We start from the raw sequence: 16446 nt of genomic DNA, 5'->3' as shown, positions 1-16446 counted from the left end.
TGTCCATAAAACTACTCATCTAAAATTACCACAAAGTAAAAGATTTCTCAGCAAAATTGTGCAACATTTTAGGCACACTATACAAACATTACTGATGAGTCACTCATCAGTAATATTTGTTGGGTGAGTGCATTTTTAAAACAATTTCTGCAAACTGCACTACAAGGTGGAATATTTGCAAAATCATGGCTACTTCATGATATATTGTCTCAAAATTAACCCTATGAATATCTCAGTACCATTAGGATGAAATTTTAAGGTTAGACGTGTAATTTTAACAGCCTCTGTAAACTAATATCCTGGCTTGCTCGAGGCTGCCGTTTTCTCTGACAGTTTCAATCAAAATTAGAAATGCTGCTCTGAGACTGAGATAACTAATAGTGCTGCCTGTTGTGCAGTTAGTTTCCAAAACACGTTATTCATGGTTACAATTTTAGACTGACGTGGGCCAAAGCCTAGCATAGCCTGTAACGTTATTATGACGGACACATTTTATGAGTGAACTTGACTTTAAGTGACTTACAGGTTTCTTTGAAAAATACTTTCTTATATCCAGGTTCTTCCTTTGCGCTGCCATCCTCCTTGCAGCGCAGGCTTGGCGCTGCTAAAACTAAACAGAGCTCCCTGAAAGGCACAGCCAATCACATTGGCCATATTTGTCACATGAGGTAGGACTCTAGTAGAGAATGTAATTTAACTTTCTGCACCGCTAGGTGAATGAGACGTTGACAGATCGTTATTTCTTTCTATCGGGTTTGTTTTTCTGTACTCGAAGAGATCAAATTATTGGTGGGGAAAATTCAATAATTGCTGGATATTGGTGGGGACATATCCCTTCCGTCCATGCCAAATCTACGCCCTTGGGTGGATCAATCCAAATATCGATACCGACGCTCTTATTGGTATAGATACCAGCGCGAAAGGACCAATACTTTGTTTCTATCCAAGTTCACCACGCAGTTAAATAAATTAATAATAAATTAATAAATGTGTTAAATCAATTATTTACTTGCCAATGAAATCATATACTTGAAACATGAGCTACAAAAATCTTTGAATCTTTTTGCATTGACTGTCACCTCTATTTTATTTATAGCCTACAACACATTAAAACAAGAGAAGCTGACCTAAAATTGGTTAGAGACAGGCACATTTCAGGTCTTCAAAAAAAAAACACATTTTCAACATACATGCAAAACTGAAAGGTGTGAATTACTGTAACTAATTATTGTGGGAGGTAAAAAAAAAAAAATCTGTTTTAGTGGTCATTAGAATGTGTCTAAAATCTGCAAACTCTTTAAAGATTAAAAGTATTGGTACTGGTATCGACAATATTGGCCCTGTATTTACTTAGTGTTGGATCAATACCAGAATGTGCAGTATGACAGAGCACCACCACAAAGGCTGGTATGGAGACAGTGTGTAAATGGCTTTAGCATAACATGGGTGCAATATTACCTGGTAACATTTTACCACTACTCATTCTGCTAAGAATATTTATGGTCGAAAAAAAAAAGTTCTCGTTTACAAGGTGAAATCGACTTACTACAGACCAATAACACATGCAGCCCCGTAGCTGTTGGGCAGCTTGTAGGTGTAGGACATCAAAATTTAGAATTCAGGTAGCGCTTGTTGTCATTATGACAACAGGTGCAGATTTTTCACCATAGGTTATTTCTTCCTCTTTGCCATGAGCAGAAAATTATGTCACTGTGACAAAACATTTGATATGTTTTCATCTCATTATCCTTCCCTAGGAATGCAAGTTACAAAGGTGATCAGCATACGAGCATGGCCTCCATATCAAGCTTTACTCGAGTTTAATGATTATGCATATAAATATTAACAAGCTGATACAATTTCAAGCAAATGTAGTACAGCATGCAAAAAGCATGTCCAACATGTTGCAACACTTGTACGGCATTTCTAGCGTCCTTTTCTCAGAATTTCCATCTTCCTGTTCACTTAAACACACTTGGACTCATTCAAACACATAAGACACTCATCAAGAGCACAAAATGTACAGTTCTAAGCAAGGTTTACAGCTGGCCTCCTAAGTTTGAGGTATTCTCAGTGGATCTTGAACCAGTTTCATATTCACACGCTCATGAAGCTGCTGCTTTCTTCTCTTTGTAAGTCGCCATCATTTTCTTGATCTCCGCGATGGCCTTTCCCGGGTTGAGTCCCTGTAGAGAAGTGAGTCAGACAGAGTGAGAAACTGAAAGTCTTAACTGTGAGGAAGTGTGTGTTTGGTCACATCGGAGCACCTTGGGACAAGTCTTAGTGCAGTTCATGATAGTGTGGCAGCGGTACAGCGAGAAGGGGTCCTGAAGTTTAGACAGGCGCTCCTCTGTGAATTCATCACGGGAGTCAATCATCCACCGGTACGCCTGTGGGATAAAGACACCAAATTCAGTATCAATGGCATCTCCACCAGCAGTTAAAAAATAAAAAAAGAGCTATCTCCCTAACATTATAATAATAATATAATATATTACCTACCTGCATGAGGACAGCAGGTCCAAGATATTTGTCTCCATTCCACCAGTAGCTGGGACAGCTGGTGCTGCAGCAGGCACAGAGGATGCACTCGTACAGGCCATCCTGTTATGTTAGACAGTCAAATACCAGCTTATTGATGCCTGTTTAATCAAATTAGCAACAGCTCCTAAAACGTTGCTACCAAATTAATTATTTATTTTAATGGTTAAACCACAGGTGTCAAGCATGACGCCTGGGGGCCAGAATCGGCCCAGTGTGAAGAAAGACAGAAATTTGGACTTTTAACTGCATTTCTCAGGTTTTACAGCTTCTCCTAATGTCAAAAGGTTCCCCCATGACATCTCACAATACAGCAAAGCAATTACATTATAGATTTCTGTAATTTTACACATTTACTTCTTACAATTTAAGCCAAAAGAGTCAGGCTGACAGATGTCTTTCAATTTACTACAGCAGCATTTCTTCATCATGTAGAAAAACCGAGGCACACTGTTGAAATGAAGCTTCTTCATCTTATAATAAGATATCCCATTGATTAAATCTGTAGTTAAACTTCTGAAGACTGACAGAAAGTGGAGTTTCACTGGTCTGGCCTACATATAAAAGTTGGCTGTATGTGGTCAGCAGTGTAAAATAAGTTTGACATCTCTGGGTTACGCGATCAGTTCTCAGTGTGTTATACAGTACTGACACATGGCTTCAATGTTGCTTGTGTTAACCATGTGAATCACATAGAGATTAAAAGAATAAGTTTTTTTCTTTTTCTACCAGCTTCTGTCTGTCCTCCACTGACTGGAAATACTGCTCCTTCCCCTCCTGAGATTCATCTTTCTTTTTCAGGTAGGGCTCGATGGATTTGTACTGCGCGTAGAAGTTGCTCATATCCTGGTGGTAATAAGGAGAGACACATGATGAATGTAATAAACTGTAATATACTTTCTTCCACGTCGCTTGTTTTTAAACTTAGATGGGTTCTCTCGACTAGCAGTACTTACAGGCACCAGATCTTTGACGACATACATGTGTGGAAGCGGGTAGATTTTGGTGGGTTTGCTAGTGTTGGCGTCAATCTTGTTAAGGCACGCCAGCGTGTTTCCTCCATTTACATTCATGGCACATGAGCCGCAGATACCTGAAGATATTTGAGATATTCACAGACAGTCAGTCTGAAACCAAGTCACTGATTTCTTTCATTCAGAAATTGTTCACATTATTATGTGCAAACAGAATCCAAATGGCCTCTCTTACCCTCACGGCAGGAACGTCTGAATGTGAGCGTGGGGTCCATTTCATTCTTGATCTTAATGAGGGCATCCAGAACCATCGGCCCACAGCTGTAATAATGAGGACACGTCAGTAGATTAGACAATGGCATAAAACGTGCAGTAAAAAGTAAACATACTGCTCAGCAGCCTTCTGTTCAATGACCAGTTCCTGACTTACGTGTTGAGATCGATTTCATACGTCTGCATTCGTGGTTTGTCTCCGGACTTGTCGGGGTCCCAGCGGTAAACCTGGAACTTTTTGATCCTGGGTTCAGGAGCCGGAGCAGCTGCAGTCTGAGCATGGCGCACCATCTGTACCACAGATAGTAAACAAACAATCCCAAATGAACTGAACTGAACATTCCCAAGGTATCTGAATAAAAACAGTACAACAGTACAGTCCGATTAAAAACATTAGATATGTACAAAGGGACGCCTCATGATGTGACATTCCTGTTAGTGGTGCCATGTAAAACTAATCTGGGAGTATCCTGGAATACAAGAGTCTAGTACGAGTGCTAATGTATTCCCTCATATGAACAACAGCAACAAGGGCATTTAATTTACAGTTATAATGACAGACAATACACTTAGATGCCCTCAGACCAGTCTTTGTCGCGTTGTGTATTTACACACCACAGTTACTTACTGTACGCTCCTTTTGTGTAAGATAGTATGGAGTCTCCCCCTAGTGGAGGCCTGAAAGAACTGAACTGAAAGCGTTACATCACCTTGCGGACTTTGGTTATCTAACTGACTCTTCCAGGACAATAAAAGATCAATTTAATGCATTAATAGCTGATATATTTATTAGAAGTTATGAAGTGTAAAACCTATGTGCACTACCACTCAACAAAGAGGTTTTTACGAGGAGAAAAAGTTATCCGACAGTTTTCGCTTGACAGCTGACTCCTGTCAAGTACTGTCAGATTTACACATAGGCATAGGATACAAAAAGGCCTATGCTACACATAGGCATAAACACTTTGTGATAATATCCTGTAGCCTAGCAAAAAAGTAAACAACAAAAACAGCCATTAATAGTTACGTCAGTGAAGCCTTCAAATACCGAATTAGATGTTTTTTGTTGGGTTTTTTTTTTCTACTTACCACCATCACACTAGAATTCCTAAAAGCCAAAACATTTCTACTCAGACACGCCACCGACATGTTTCTGCCTGGATATTTCTGACAGCCACAATAGTCTCGGTCACTTTATGTGAACTGCTGCTGCTGTCTGTGCTCCTGATTTAAGCCGAGACCACGCCCCCTACGTGCTTGACGCAGGGAACGTCTTTTTTGTTGCCTTCACGTCCCCTCTTTCTTTAAATTCGTCAAGCATATTAGTCTGCTCTAAAGCTCGTGCAGAATTACGTGAAGCATGAAACGAGAACATTTTAACATTTAAACAATCATGTATGAAACTCTGCTTAATCACTTAGCTGGGCTGTAGGGGTAGGTTTAATCATTACTCATTCATATTTTTCCGACAGCACCTGAAAGTAGCATACGTATGAGACTCTTTCACAACTCTCATTGTCGGGTCAGTTACATACTTTAAAATGCAAGGTTGTTGTTTGGAGTAATTTATCTTAGGTTATGGTTGTAATCAGTTCTCTTTGTCCCAAAACCCTAATCATTGCTATATGAGGAAATTAATACTATTTATCTATCTATAAAGACACCATATTTTAAGATATTTTCAAAATTTAAGTTAATCCGAAATGTTTTACGTTCTTTTACATGGTTTATTTTCGTAATACAGAGCAGAGTCACCAGAACGTCACTCCAACATGCTGGTTGCAGTTTTATGAAGCATCTCAAGGAACACCCTGCCTGTCCACCAGTGTTGGTCAAGTTACTTGAAAAAAGTAATCAGTAACTAATCACCGATTACTTCCCCAAAAAACGGAAAAGTCTCTTTTTAAAACTTGTTTTATTAGTTTTAATATTTTAACTGTATGCATCAAGCAAAAATTAAATTAAATGCAACATTCACTGACTGGAAGAAATTTGTTTAACATTTAAACCTATTTTCTGCACATTCCAGCACATAAAATAAAATATTTTTTCTGTGTTTACACTCACTCTTTCAAATAGATGCAAGTAAAACACAGCAGAAAATAAATAAAATCAAAGACTAGTGGTCCTGTTGCTCTATTTTCACCTGTAAAGCAGGAGTTGGGTAGGCGGAGGTTTGCCCTGGTGCAGGTGAGCCGTAGCGGTCAGTTGAAGAATCCGCGAGTTTCTCTGTGAATTTCCCATTACGTTGTAGCGCACTCTGCGCTTGCTTGGAAGTTTAGGGGGTTTTTCGCTGTAAAAAGAAGTTTTCTTCCCACGCAGTGAGCAGCGGACGCTAATGTTTTTGTCACTTTTTATGGAATCAAACTCAAAGTAAGGTCAGTACTTCCACGCTTTAAACGCTGCACGCTCACACTCTCTCTGCACTCGATATATTATCCATTGTTTATCTGCACACGTCTGTTGTCACAAATGTCGCACTCGCTTACGTCACTGTCATGAGACATTCTCGCAAAAAAAATCAACACAGTAGTGCAGCGTTCCTATGGAAAAGTAACGGTAATCTAATTACCGTTTTTGCAATAGTAATCCCTTACTTTACTCGTTACTTGAAAAAAGTAATCGGATTACAGTAACGCTTTACAAGTAACGCGTTACTGCCCATCTTTGCTGACTGACAGGGGTCAAGATGACAGCATCTTCTTTTCAAACCCCTAATTCTGAAATTGCTGGGATGCTGTGTAAAATGTAAATAAAAACAGAGTGCAATGATTCACAAATCTCATAAACCCATATTTTATTTACAGTAAAACTGAGAAAACTGAGAAGATGTACAATTTTAGCTCATCCTAAATTTGATAGCAGCAAACAGATTTAAAGTTAGGACAGGAGGGCCATGTTTACCACTGAGTATTATCTCCTTTCCTTATAGTTTGTAAATGTTTGGGAATGGGGGAGACCAGTTGAACTGCTGGAATTCTAGGAGAGGAATGTTGTCTCATTCTTGTCTGATGTAGGATTTAACCAGGCCAGTTTAGCACCCAGACTCTTATACTATGAACACGTGCACTGTGTGGTTTGGCTTGTTGAAATATGCAAGGCCTTCCCTGTGGATGGGAGTAAATTTTGGCCTAAAGCCTTTCAGCACTGATGGCACCTTTCCAGATGTGCCCATGAGAATAGAACAGTTTTCCACTTTACCTTAAACCATATTAAATGAGTCTTAATTCAGAGAACACAGCAGCATTTCTATATCATTTTCACATATGGCTTCTTCTTTGCATGATTGCAGCTTTAACCTGCACTTGTTGATGAAGTGAACTGTATCTATGCAGGGATTTGCATGAAATAGTCACGACTGTGCTGCCGCAGTGCTGCCTGAAGACGTTCAAAGATCACAGTCATCTAATATTGATTTTCACACTTGTCCCTTGTTCAGAGTGTCATGAATCACTGTGTGCAGGCAAGAGATTGGACCCAAAATACAGGACTCGCAACACGTGAATCAACTCAAAAAGGCAGTTTATTGTAGACTCAGGAAAATGATACAACTAATGATGAACTAAACTAGACTGGGAAAATATAACCTAAAGTTTCACAGAGGCACACAAAGGCTCACACAGCATGAGGGACAACACGACACGGAACAGAGGGGGAATGCTGACATAAATACACAGAAGGTAACGAGGGAAGTGGAAGCACACGGAGAACACAGCTGAGGACAATTACACATGACAGAGTGGGAAGGACACAAACTGAAAATGCTGATGCCAAGATGTGGACCTTAAACATAACACAGAAAGTACACAGAGATAGCCAAGAGAGGCAGAGAGAGAGAGAACACGCAAGGTGTGGAAGCAAAGCGCAATAACTCAAATCACTATATCTACAGTCACACAGAGGGAGACACAGAGGACAACACAGGGGGGAAATCTAATAAGCAATACTGAACAGAAAACCTAGGGATCTTAAGAATACAAATGAACTTAATACAGAATGTCAAAACTCAAAACATCAGGTCAGAAGTCCTGGGACCATGACACACAGAGAGTTCTCCAGATTATAGAAGATAAGATCTTTTGATGAGACCATGTACTGTAGAAGACGAGATACTCGCCATTTCCACAATTTTACATTGAGGAGCATTATTCTGAAATTTTTCCACAATTTATAGACCCAGTTTTTCTGCTGACTAATGAACTTCTGCCCATCTTCAATCCTCAGAAACTCTGCAGCTCTAATATGTTCTTTACACCCAATGGTGTAACCGATCTGTTGGCAATTAACCTACTTAGTTGCAAAACTGAACTTCAGCTGTTTCTTTTTAGTGCTTCTTACTTTTCCAGCCTTTTGTTGTCCCTGTACCAATATTAAAGAGAAAATGTACGTCTGTTGCTGAGCTGATATTTTTAACACGTCTCTGTTTAAACAGTTGATGTGTTTCCTGTGTGCTGTTTTTACCTCTGTGCTAAAACCAGATCAGTGTTTGGGTGCAACTTCAAGTGCATGAAAAATTTACGATGTTAAATTCGGGAGGAATCCATAAGTGTCTCCAGCTTGCAACAAAAGAGATTGTTCGTGCAAGTACGCTAAGCATGAACTATTTATTTACAAAAAGATAAAAACTGTAAACTCAGTAAATCAGTGGTGTGGTATGTACACTTGAATGAGCAAGCAAACTGCCTCTGGCCATCAGCCCAGAAGCCTGTCTGCCATGTGGAGGAGAGGAGGAGAGAGAGAAATGGTGGCCAGGGTAGTTCCCTGTATACTCTAGGCCACAATCAGCCCTTGATGACAGATCCAACCCTGAATCACATGACCCGAAAAACTGAGGAGGGTCATCATAGTGAACCTGTAGTGGCCAACCTCACCCTGAAAACCTATTTGTACATGCAGCTCACTGGGGCCATGAAAAAAAATCTAATAAACCCCAAGGATAACGTTGGAGACATTTACCAGTATTAAAGACTGAAATAATGCTGGTATGGATAAAGCTGAAGAACCTGACCAAGATGAAACAGATGGAGACAAATATCCTACAGAGCTAAAAGGACAGCTTGAAAAAACAAACAATGACTCACAGAGATAGCTCAATAAAAAAGTAAAATGTTGCATTCAAAGTGACAAAAAGAGTGCCAAGACGAGAAGAAGAAAAAAGGAAGCAAAGGAAATCTAAATCAGGTTGATGAAGGACAACAGAGGAAGAGAAAAAAGGAGAAGATGGAAAGTGGAGGAAGAAAGAAGAAGAGAGGACGTGAGCAAGCAAGAATTTGACCTCCTTTCCATCCATCGCTTTGGCCTTTTATACCAGGTTCAGCCAAAAGTAATGCATGTGACTGTAAATGGTTACATTATGTTCCACCTCTAGAGGGCACAACTTGGTAGTCTGTGTGGCTGAGCTCAGGCAACAGTTTTCCCTTTAAATGGATACCAGTAATAAATATCAGCTAAATGGGGCAGTCCTCATTAGTTATAACACTGCAGTGAAGTCTATGATAAAAGAAAAACAATGCTGATATTTTAGCTAACTTGCTGCTGGGATCACCAAACCTCAATTGTGTTGCTTTTGGCAGCAGGAGGTGTTTTTTAGGAGAGACCTGACACCATTTCCAACACCACGACCACATTGTCTAACTAGCTGGTGAAACATGGTAGAGCACTGAGCAGTGCCATGTGTTTTCTTCAAGTTGTTACTGTACACTGCGTCAGAGGTTACATACAGCAGGTGGGCTCCCATTAAATATCACACAAACAGGGAGCTGTTTGCTCTCCTTTGCACCATCATTATTTAATAAGAAAATAATATGTTGTGTTTACAGGTTATTCAACTGCCCCCAAGTGGCAAAACAACAAAACCAATTATTTATTTATTCAGAGAGAGACTGGCTATACGCACTTGTTTACAGCGACCACAACAAGATATTCATGGAAGACAACAAGAGATGCTCGATGAGGAACAGCCTTAATAAAAGCAGCCACAAAAATTACCCCCAAACCAGAGCAACTGTTTCCACTGAAATACTTTCCATGCTAAATTATACTAAAATTATATAAAAACGCCTTTTACCAAGCACTTGGTGACAATGGGAAGGAAAAAAGTTCCCTTTAATACAAAGAAACCTGTGGCAGAACCAGGTTCCCTGCCACAACTGGTTTGGGGGTGAGGGGAGGAGGACAGGACAAAAGACACAAATCCACCCTAATTAAAAGTAGGTCAATGCCAGGAGTGGTCAAAACATATACATTTAAATAATATCTGTTTCTTTTTTTCTTTCCAGCTAACGTTTAACATAAAATGCAGCTGTAAGAAAAAGGTGGCAGCATAGGCCAAAACCTGTGCTCTACAGGAACCAGAAATCTGATCACAGAACAGATGAACCTGAAAGCTGCTGAACACAGACAGACTGTCCTTGAGTCTATGAGGTGAGAGAGGAAATGACTTTGTTTTTTCCTTAATCCTCAGAATGACTGCTATGTTATCTTCTAGTATCTCACTCAGCAGCGCTTTAAGCAGGAATCTCACAGGGCAGCAGTGACTGGAGCTGCCATCGAGGCAGCAGTCAGTGTGATAATTGTGCTGCGTTGCTGGCAGGACTGCAGGAGCAGTGTTTGGGCAGCGATTCAGGGCCTTCATCTCAGTCTGGGACAAACTCGCAGCCATGCTTAATCTCTGTCTGACCTGTCAGGCTCTGTCACACTTTCACCACAGGAGCACTGTAGGAGTTTGTGGGAGGCAGTGGTCCTCATTCGTTCAAAAATGTCTTTTTTTCTAGCATAGGTTGCTTGATTGACCCTGATGGCAGCAACAATTTGTGGGTGGGTGATGAATGCATCGTCTTGGACTGAAAGACCTCCAGGTTAACTGTTTTCCAAACAGGAAAAATAATTTGCTCTCTAGTTTGTACTGCTAATAAAATCCAACTGTCGCTGATCGTTATCATCACAAGGAGGAATTACATGCAGGATGTGTGGCCAAATAGGATATTTTAGTGAGTTAGGGCTCCATAAATTAGCTTACACTAGTAAAGTACTGAGTACTAATATGGGTTTTTTGTGTCACTTCTTTGATTTACTGAAACAACATTTATTTATGATGTAGAAAAACTGAGATGTTCATTTGAAATTGTGCTTCTTTTGCTTATATTAAAATATCTCAGTGATTAAATGTGTAAACTGCTTTAAAATGACAGAAAGGAAAGTTTTAACTGCTCTGAAACGATTACGACACGTTTACACTTCTCCCTAAGCCAGGCGCTGTTGGAGGTTTCTTCCTGTTAAAAGGGAGTTTTTCTTTTCCACTTACTTAGAGGCAGTCGTTTGATTGTTAGGGTTTTCTATACTATAATTCCAGGGTCTTTCTCTTATATCAAGCACCCGGAGGTGAGTGTTGTCGAGATTTGGCGCTATATAAATAAAACTGAATTTAAGAAATCTATAGCCTTTCCGTGGGTTTTCCAACATCAACTTGGAAGTGCATAAAATTTCAAAATAAAATAAATGCTTTCAGTTGTCTATTCATGTGCCATGTGTAATGCATCCTGTTGATTCTGCCAAACAGGCTGACTCTGAGAGGATTTCTTGAATGTAACACACAAAAAAAGAAGCAAACGCTTTCAGAGATGCTTTGAAATACCAATGTGTTGTTAAGAATGAATGACTACATTAATTTTAGTATATCTAAAAGCAAAGTTATGGTTATCTTCAGGCTTGGTTTGACTATTTTTCACTTCTGCAAGTTATATTTATGCTGCAAGTTCAAACATAAAAGCCTGAGTGGACATGGTTTATCATTCTGATGTACTTTTCAGCCCATATTCACATGCACATGAAATGGCTGTTACAAAAAATACCAAATGCTGCACTCGAGTCTGTATATAGATGTTCCAGCCTTCTTACTATAGCTAAAATCACATTACCCAGCTCATTACGCAGCTCCTGAATGTACAGAGAATTAAAACTAAATGAAGTGACGATACATACGCCACCGAGATACTCCATAGTCTTCTCTCTCTCTCTCCTCTCGTGTGTTATAAGAGGCTGAAATCTTTTATCTTTATGCATTTACTGTAAAACACACCAAGTTCCCCAGTGTATGAAATGTACCACACAAATAAAGCTAACTTGACTCCACTTTTATCTAGTTCACACAAGCAACTTTGAAAGAAACGAGAGGAATTACCTGTGACGACTTGAATCCCTGAGCAGAACAAAGTCCTGTAAGAATACATCCTAGTACATCTGGACAGGAAGCAACTCTCCTCACAAATGTATGGCTCTGTCTGTCTTTTGAATAATTAAAAGTTTTTTTTGTTGCTGTCAATTTATGTAGTGTTGATTAACACTGCGTTTGGTTTTGTCAGGGATAAATCTATGTAATGCTATGCATTTTATTTCTAGTTCAAACCTACTCCATGAAGAAAATAAAAAAGGTTACTATGATGAGTGATGGTATCACAACACTGTAAAGCACAGGTTATGAATAAATATTTCCTACATACATCATATACAAATTATATAAAAAAAACAATGTAATCGGTCATTTATAATGCTTATAACAATAAATAAATATTTACTTTATATCTTTAAGATGGCAGTGAAATTCTGTTCTATTTTTTCCCTCTTTTTCCATTTCCTCTCAGAAACTGGCTCTCCATTCAAGCATGGACTGTGCCACTGTGACAGGTGGGGACGTGGCACCCATGGGGAGCAATGGAGTCACTGCCACAAGGTGTTTGAGCGAGCCAACACCAGCAGGAGAGGGGGAAGCACTTTATTGTGCTCCATTAACAATCAATGAATTAGATCATGCGAATCAGCTGTTAAATACTGACTCTTGAATAGGGTTGAATACGATAGACTGTTATAGTGGTATATGTGGAAATGGTATGGGGTTTATTTATTTATTTATTTTTTACTGGCTAATTAAGTAAATGTTGTTTTTAATCTTCATTCTCTTTGATGTTCTCTTCTGCAGCGTCTTGCTGTTCGCAGATGAAGCTAACGCGTTCTTGTGTAAGCGAGCCACAGTGAGTTCAGCTGCAGTGCCATATGCATGGTGATGATGCCCTGTTTTTTTGATCATATATTTATGAGTCATGATTTTTGCATTGCGGGAGTGAAGTAGTGAGGACTTCGATGGCACCCTCAGTGCATTCCTGTACTGCACCGGGAGCAAAGCGACACATTGGCGTTTTATTGGTGCTTTATTTACCGTTTACACTGTTGGCCATGAAAAGGTCCCCGCTGTGACTAAAAAGGTCACGAAGTGGGTATAGTAATGACTGGGCCTTTAATGCCAACGTGGATGGGATTTCAAACTTTTTTTAAAAATGGTTTAGCTGTACTTGACAAATTTGCATTGGCCCCCTAACTGCAGAGAGACAGTTAGTGCTTGTCTTGGTTCTGGATGGCTGAGGTGATTTACCACCGCAAAGGGAAGTAATAGTCCCCAGACACTTCTTTGCTAGCTCGAGTTGCATTGTAGTGTGTATAATGCTTTCAATTGTGAAACCACAGTGGTGCAGTATCACGTTTACAGCCTTTATGAAATGATGTTTATGTCCCCAGCAACACAAGCAGATTACTTTGCTCTGTGAAAATACCAAGTTTTAGGTATGGTTAGATGGAGTTAAAGGTCAGATAGGGTTAAAGCTCAAAAGTGACTATTGTGCAGACTGTTTTTGCCAGGAATTTAAAGCTGATCTAGATGAACAAAGGGTCTAGATGAACATTTGTTTCCAGCCTGGAAACAAATGTGTTTCCTGCAAGGAGTTTTGACTTACCTTTACAATGATGATGCCATCAAGCAGCGCAGTGTTCAGAGAAAACAACCTCTGATGGAAGCAGGTGTCAGGTTTGGCATGGCAAGTGTACTCCGGCACATGTGACGCATGGTTTGCTCATTGCTTGGTCACACTTTGTACAAGTCCTACAGTTTTTCATTCCAAAATTAACGATATACATTGAATCTGAAATTAGTGCAACCCTGACTGCTTCATTCTTTTCATTCATTTTCAACTGTGTCTCGTTGCTACATCACTGCAGTTTATTTATGCACCTACACACTGCAAGGCAATGGCTAAGGAGCAAGCACAAGCTGTTTTACTTGCACAAAATTAAGACAGAACCCCAACTATACAACAAGTAGTTTTCAGGTGGAAGCAGCCACTCCATCTTTAAAGAGAGCGAAGATGTTGCTGCATTAACTGCTAGAACAACAAGCGTACATGAAACAGAACCAGCTGAATCAAATGTTGACAGGACAAAATGCTGAGAGCGGCTGAGCCTGTGAAGGATCTGACTGAGTAGGCCAAGTTGGTCTGTTGGTCCAGATATTGTTGCACTTAAGCTGAAGGACATACTGCATGCACTGAGGCTCTTATAGACGCTGAAGGTTATCCCAGGTTCCAGCATACAAGAATCTGTTGTGAGTAGAGGGAGACAGCTGCTAATGTAATGCAAGAAACCGAGTCCAGTGACATAGTCAGTGAGGAGGGCTTAGATGTTGTCCTCTCTAGAGATGATGTAGGGACGACACCAACATGGAGATTTTACTTGGGGTGAGTCAGTAGCTACTGCTACTCACAGAGAAGCAATTAAAGCTGGACTACAGTATATAGCAATTGGCAGTACAGCAGATTATATTATACCAATGTAGCTTGAATGAGTAGACATTGGCAAATTTAAAGAAGCCTGAATGTATAATAAGTATAGGTTGGTGATGGTGTAGCAGCTCTCACTGAGGAGATGTGGGGAGAAGAAGGAGATTAAGAATTCAGCAGTTCTTCCAGAACCGAGGTTGATATAAATAGATTATGATGTCAGAATTTTAACCTGTTCACAAAAAAAGGATTTCAAAACAGAGTCTAAAAAAAAAAGGTCAGTGTGGAAGTGCCTTAAGCCTGTAGTCTAATGGCCATGAGGGGACGACCCCTCTGCTGGCAAAAAGGTTTTTATTGGACAAGGTGTCTCTGGTGTCCCCCTGGTGCTATTGTTCCTGCATCGTTATAATAATGTTGGTCCAGGATGAGCATTGCTACTGACCAGTCACACTGTTGTGATGTCATAGGAAGAAAAAGAAAAAAATACCCTTGTTTATTTAAAACTCTCTTCTGGAGCAAATATTAAGGATTTCAAATGTTTATTTATTAATTTATTCAATGTAACAAATATTTTATCAAGTTAGGTTTGCTGTGAGCCAAATTTAAGTTACTCATGCTGGTTTGTTTGTGATCATTTGTAAGATAGCATTAGCTACTGTAATTCTTGGCTAATGCTAACTGATTGGTCAGACACGATGCTGGACAACACCAGCATGGGGATATCGGCCAACTCCCTCGTCTCGCTCTCCACTCTTTGATGTCTGTAAGTAATTTCCTGTTGAGTTTACAGGAAACAGTTTACAGATACAGTTGATAGTTTCAAGTCTTATTCAGTACAACATTATCATTTTGTAAATGTTTTAGCACATGGCTACCTTGCATTGGCAATTTGCTTCCATTTGAGCAAAAGCAGCTGGAAAACACGCTTGTCTGAGGGCTATACTGGACTTTCTAAACCAATGGGTGACGTCAAGGTGGGGGCGTAACCATCTTTTATGTACAGTCTGTCAGTCTGCCCTTCAGACTCTCAGCAATGAAGATGGGAAGTTTCTTTCAGCACATCAGAGTTCATAAGCTAAAGCCAACAAAATAACCACTTTGATCACATGCTGTAAGTATAGCGATACTATATTCTTTTACCAACATGGTATATTTCATGTGCTGTAAACAACAAGATAAAAATAATCTTTCGATTCTGGGCTATAGTATGTTCGAACAACTGGCACAGGCCAACTTTTGCATTCCTTATTCCTGTATTTCCTTATACTCGTGTGCTGTTTCCAAAGTCTGACTGTGTGTACACTTTAAAACAGCGTTTAACCTAATAATAACTGGAACAAAATGAATCAATAATTTGTCACAAAAGTGGAGATTTTCCGTCTTCTCATAAAACATATTTTTGGCTTCCAGACTGAAATGAAGCATTCGTTTAAAATATGTCAACTTATGCACAATTAGACACTGTGAGTGCACGTGGAGCCAGCATCTGTCGATGACGACCGAAGGACATGTATCTGGTAGCATATACATTAGGGCCAAAGTATTCTTCTAAATGTCCTCGCTGCCTCCACAAGCTGTCATTATGCTCCACTGGATAATGATGGAGGGCTTTTCTCAGTTGCATCCAGGTGTCACTGGCATTGTTAGTCACAGCAGAAGTGATGTTAGTCAGTGCTTTAGAAATTTCTATTTGAATAATATTAAACCAAACTGAAGTTGTCAGCAGGACCTCTCTGTATAATCAGTCTGTTGGTGGTGCTCTGAAATCACCCCTCGCTATGAGAACGCGTCCTCATCTGCGCTCATATGATTGGAATGACACAATCAAACATCAGAGGTCACTGTTGTGCTTCAATGGCACTTTTAATAAAACAGACATTTCATCCTCACAACAGCAATGTCTGGACAGAGAGGGTGAGGGGAGGGGGGGCTGGGTGAGGGTTCCCTCTGCTGATAGGCTGGTTGCTCCTGATAAGTGAGAGGGAATTGGATAAAGAAAATTGAACTGTGCTCCCCACAGTGAGGGGAACATGAGCAGGCGTGTGTGCATGTGTGTG

At 39.9% G+C, this 16446-nt stretch overlaps 1 protein-coding gene across 1 annotated transcript; it reads right to left on the bottom strand.

Moving 5' to 3' along the window:
* Positions 1 to 1803: 1803 nt before the first annotated feature.
* On the bottom strand, positions 1804 to 5045 carry LOC102211954 (succinate dehydrogenase [ubiquinone] iron-sulfur subunit, mitochondrial). The gene is made up of 8 exons (XM_005730828.1): positions 4878 to 5045; positions 3946 to 4079; positions 3751 to 3836; positions 3498 to 3634; positions 3271 to 3387; positions 2503 to 2604; positions 2268 to 2390; positions 1804 to 2186 (listed from the first exon to the last, which is right to left on the bottom strand). Exons 1-8 carry the CDS (start codon positions 4935 to 4937, stop codon positions 2106 to 2108), a joined length of 840 nt encoding a protein of 279 aa, XP_005730885.1. The 5' UTR covers positions 4938 to 5045; the 3' UTR covers positions 1804 to 2105.
* Positions 5046 to 16446: the final 11401 nt, after the last annotated feature.

This window comes from Pundamilia nyererei, unplaced genomic scaffold (genome assembly GCF_000239375.1).
Source record: "Pundamilia nyererei isolate P.nyererei 1_Seehausen unplaced genomic scaffold, PunNye1.0 scaffold00039, whole genome shotgun sequence".
NCBI classification, from domain to species: domain Eukaryota; kingdom Metazoa; phylum Chordata; class Actinopteri; order Cichliformes; family Cichlidae; genus Pundamilia; species Pundamilia nyererei.
Note: the sequence above shows the minus strand (reverse complement) of the source record. Positions and strands in the feature narration are given on the sequence as shown.

Excerpts from the sequence above, each read along its gene's own strand:
- LOC102211954 (XM_005730828.1), bottom strand. The coding sequence starts at position 4,937 with ATGTCGGTGGCGTGTCTGAGTAGAAATGTTTTGGCTTTTAGGAATTCT. Across the intron at positions 3,635-3,750 it reads CAGACGTTCCTGCCGTGAGG|GTATCTGCGGCTCATGTGCC; the intron begins GTAAGAGAGGCC and ends AAATATCTTCAG. Across the intron at positions 2,187-2,267 it reads GCACTAAGACTTGTCCCAAG|GGACTCAACCCGGGAAAGGC; the intron begins GTGCTCCGATGT and ends ACTTCTCTACAG.